We start from the raw sequence: 1,525 nt of genomic DNA on the forward strand, positions 1-1,525 counted from the left end.
TTTAATTTTTTTTTTTTTAATATGATGCCATTTTTTGATTTTACGCATTATTAAAAGCTTTTTGATATTTGTTTGTTTTGCATGACAAGCAATGAGTAAACAAATTCATTTGTTTATTTGTTTTTGTTTTTTTTTTGTTGCTTGTTTATTTGTTTGCTTTAAAATTTAGCTTGAAAGCTATATGCTCTATTCATTCCTTTTTTTTTGTGTGCGGGTAAAAAACGTTTACAGGTAGCAAAATTTCGGACTTATATTCATCCTCTATTAGCTTATCGTGTCATTTTGGCGAACATCAACAATTATCAAACGGAACCATTAACGATTACTCAATTGATAGTATGTCTAAACAAGAACAACAACAACAACAACAAGAACAACAACAACAACAACAACAACAACAAGAACAACAACAACAACAACAACAACAACAGCAAAAACAACATCATAATCATGGCATTACACTAATATCATTATCATCATCAACTGATAATCAGGATATTATTATTACTACTACAACTACAACTACTACTATCAATAATACTCATACAACAACTACTCCGTCACCGATACTGATGATGTCACTAACAAAGAAGCGTGGAATTTTTCCAAAGCCAGCGACAAATATTATGAGAACTTGGCTTTTTCATCATCTAACGGTTAGTTTAGATTCAGGAATATAGAAATTGATCCGGTTAGATAAGTTGGAGTAAGTATAAATTAATTAATTAGTTTTGGTAACATTTGACAATCTATTATGGTTACATTTCCGATCACTTTCTAGCTGAATGCATCTCTCACTTTATTTGCTAAAACTTTTAACAAAGAATGATGATGATGGCATAGTACAAAATTAAATTCAACATATATCAATCATTTGTTAAGGACAAATTAAATAATCCTGTAGCATGAGGGAAATAATACCGTATAAGCGAAAAATTAGATGTTACAATACTATAGGAATAGTGCCGTAGTATAAGAAAAGTGATATCGTATGAGTGAAGAAGTTAGCTCTAGTAGTGCTGATATTGTAACGCAAGGAAAAAATACTGTATGGGCGAGGAGATTAGATGTCACAGTACTGTAGGAGTGATACTGTAGCGTGAGGAAAAATACCATACGACTGGAGAAATTAAATGTTACAATACTACAGAAATGATATCGTATATGCTGGCTTTAATTTTTTTTTATCGATCTTTTAACCCATATGATAATGTTACGGTAATTTTGCTTTTGTGCAGCTTATAATTAATTTTATTTTGTTTATTATTCATTTATTTTTTGTTTACCTTTTCCTTGTTTGCTTGATTTTCTTTTTTTTTCCTGTGCAAAAAAAAAAAAGGTGTCAACTTATTTCTTGTCCTTTGTTTTTATTGATAGCTTCACTGCTTTTGCTTGCAAACTACTAATACAACACTTTTTTCACTTAATGAATTTTTTTTTTTTTTTTTTGGATGTAATAATTTGATAAAATACATTTAATATTATATTATAATCTAATTTTTGTCATTTTCTCCCTCTCTCTCTC

General features: G+C 29.0%; 1 protein-coding gene across 1 annotated transcript; it reads left to right on the forward strand.

Annotated features, from left to right (window-relative positions):
* Positions 1-338: 338 nt before the first annotated feature.
* Positions 339-680, forward strand: LOAG_15499 (hypothetical protein; the record flags this gene model as incomplete). The annotated part of the gene is made up of 1 exon (XM_003150989.1): positions 339-680. One exon carries the CDS (start codon positions 339-341, stop codon positions 678-680), a length of 342 nt encoding a protein of 113 aa, XP_003151037.1.
* Positions 681-1,525: the final 845 nt, after the last annotated feature.

Source organism: Loa loa (assembly GCF_000183805.2).
Source record: "Loa loa unplaced genomic scaffold supercont3.742, whole genome shotgun sequence".
Classification (NCBI taxonomy): Eukaryota; Metazoa; Nematoda; class Chromadorea; order Rhabditida; family Onchocercidae; genus Loa; species Loa loa.